General features: G+C 43.7%; 1 protein-coding gene across 1 annotated transcript in view; it reads right to left on the reverse strand.

Moving 5' to 3' along the window:
* The window catches only part of LOC103608493, a 3,982-nt gene extending 2,543 nt beyond the window's left edge, over positions 1–1,439 (reverse strand). Inside the window, exon 1 of the mRNA XM_008592923.1 lies at positions 1,377–1,439. Within this exon, the coding sequence (XP_008591145.1) occupies positions 1,377–1,439 (63 nt within the window). The remainder of the gene's footprint in view (positions 1–1,376) is intronic.
* Between the last annotated feature and the right edge of the window lie 513 nt (positions 1,440–1,952).

Raw genomic sequence — 1,952 nt, forward strand, 5'->3', positions numbered from 1 at the left:
GGAGTGTGGTGGCGCTCCCGCCGAGGGTTCGGATCCCATGTGGAGACCGGTTCCTGCTCACTGGCTGAGCGTGGTGCGGGCGCAACGGTTGTGATCCCATTGCTGGTCCCGGTCTGGTACTGGCGCGACACTGAGGGTTGCGATCCGTTGCCGATCACGAAAAAAGTCAAAAAGGAAAAAAAAAAAAAAAGAAGTGAAAAAAGAAACCTTACAACTAACAGCACAGAAATACAAATCTTTAAGATTCTGTTTCTCTAGAAACACTCCTGGTACCAAAATCTGTGTTAGTCATGGTTCTCCAGAGAGACAGAATCAATAGGATGTGTTATGATTATATGAGAGGCAATGAAGAAAAGTCCCACCATAGGAGTCTATAAACTGGATGCTGGTCGCATGGCTCAGTACAAGTCCAAAGGCCTCAGAACCAGGGAAGCTGATGGTGTCCATGGTGTAAGTCCTGGAACCCAAAAGCAGAAGAGTCTCAAGCTCTGATGTCCATGGACAGGGGACAGGAGTGTGTCCCAGCTCCAGCCAATCAAGGGAGAGCCTCACCTCTTCCTTCTGTCTTTTGTTCTCTCTGGATCCGGAGTGGATCAGATGGTTCCCACCCACACTGAGGGTGGGTCTTTCCCACCCAGGCCACTCAGACTCTCATGCTAATCTCTGCTGGAAACACCCTCATGGACACACCTGAAAAGATTGCTTTACCAGGTCTCCCAGCATTCCTTCATCTAACCAAGTTGACATCTAGAACTAACCTTCACAACTCCCATTCATTATCTGTGCTTCTCCTTCCACAACGTATTTCCAGGAAGCAGTATCAATCCTCTGACTACATTTTATGGCTCCCTGGCATATTCCTGCGTTTGTGACTAGTTCTCTGTCAAGGGAATGGAAACTGAGGTGATGTGTGTAATTTCTAGGCTCAGGGATTTAAAAAGCAGTTGTGCCTTCTCTTGCCTCTTTTTCCACACTCACTAGCTGAATGCAGGAGACTCTGGAGCCCTAGAAGGAAGGAACATGGTCCCTGAATCAGGACAAGGAAGGCCACCTGCCAAGAAAGAACACCTGCTCTGGACTCTTCTGTGAGTGAGAAGCAAACTTTCATTATGCAAACCACTGACATGCACGGATTTACTTGTTATAGCAGCTGGAGTTATATTAACAAATCACAGTTGCCCACTATGACCTTGTTGCTAAATATAAAGAACACATACAGCTCAGTCCTTGACTCTATTAATTGTTCAACGACATTAATAGCTTTAAACGCTCACTCCCTTTTGAAATTCCTCTTAACTTTGCCCTTTGCCTTCTTACTAAGACTGAATTCTGCAGCTCCCACCAACACTGCCACATCTGCCTGTCCCCACTTTTACCTTCAACTTTCCTGGCTTCTCCATTTCGTGTCCCTTCACCACTTCTTCTCGTTCAAAGTTCATACTCTCCAAATCTCTGTTCAGGGCCCATTTCTTTTCCTGGGCAGTATCAACCACTTCGAACCTACTGGAAAGTCATTTCTTACTGACTAGTAGCTTCGCCTGGAGGAAGGTGACAGTTAATGACTTTGAAAAATATTGAAACACTCAGAAAACATATGAAAATGTGATATGTTCCTCATGTAGTTTGCATTTCACTATTCTGTTTTAAAGTTTTACTGTAAGGAGTCAGTGATATACAGGAGGTCTTCAAAAATTTCAGGGAAGGATTTGTATTATCTTTCAGTTCTATTTTTCCGAAACCTTTTTGACATACCCACATAGAGATTTTAGCTTACTTGGTCATTTGTTCTTCCTTTTACAAATGAATCTTTCTTGGTGCCCTCAAATCACAATATTTAGGTTGATTTTACTTTACCCTATGCATAATTTATAGTAACCTGAATTATTTATTCCTCGAGCAAAAAAACGATTAAGAACTTAACATGGGCCCATGCTGCTCAGAGTATTGGAGAC

This window comes from Galeopterus variegatus, unplaced genomic scaffold (genome assembly GCF_000696425.1).
Source record: "Galeopterus variegatus unplaced genomic scaffold, G_variegatus-3.0.2 Scaffold8473, whole genome shotgun sequence".
Lineage (NCBI taxonomy): Eukaryota > Metazoa > Chordata > Mammalia > Dermoptera > Cynocephalidae > Galeopterus > Galeopterus variegatus.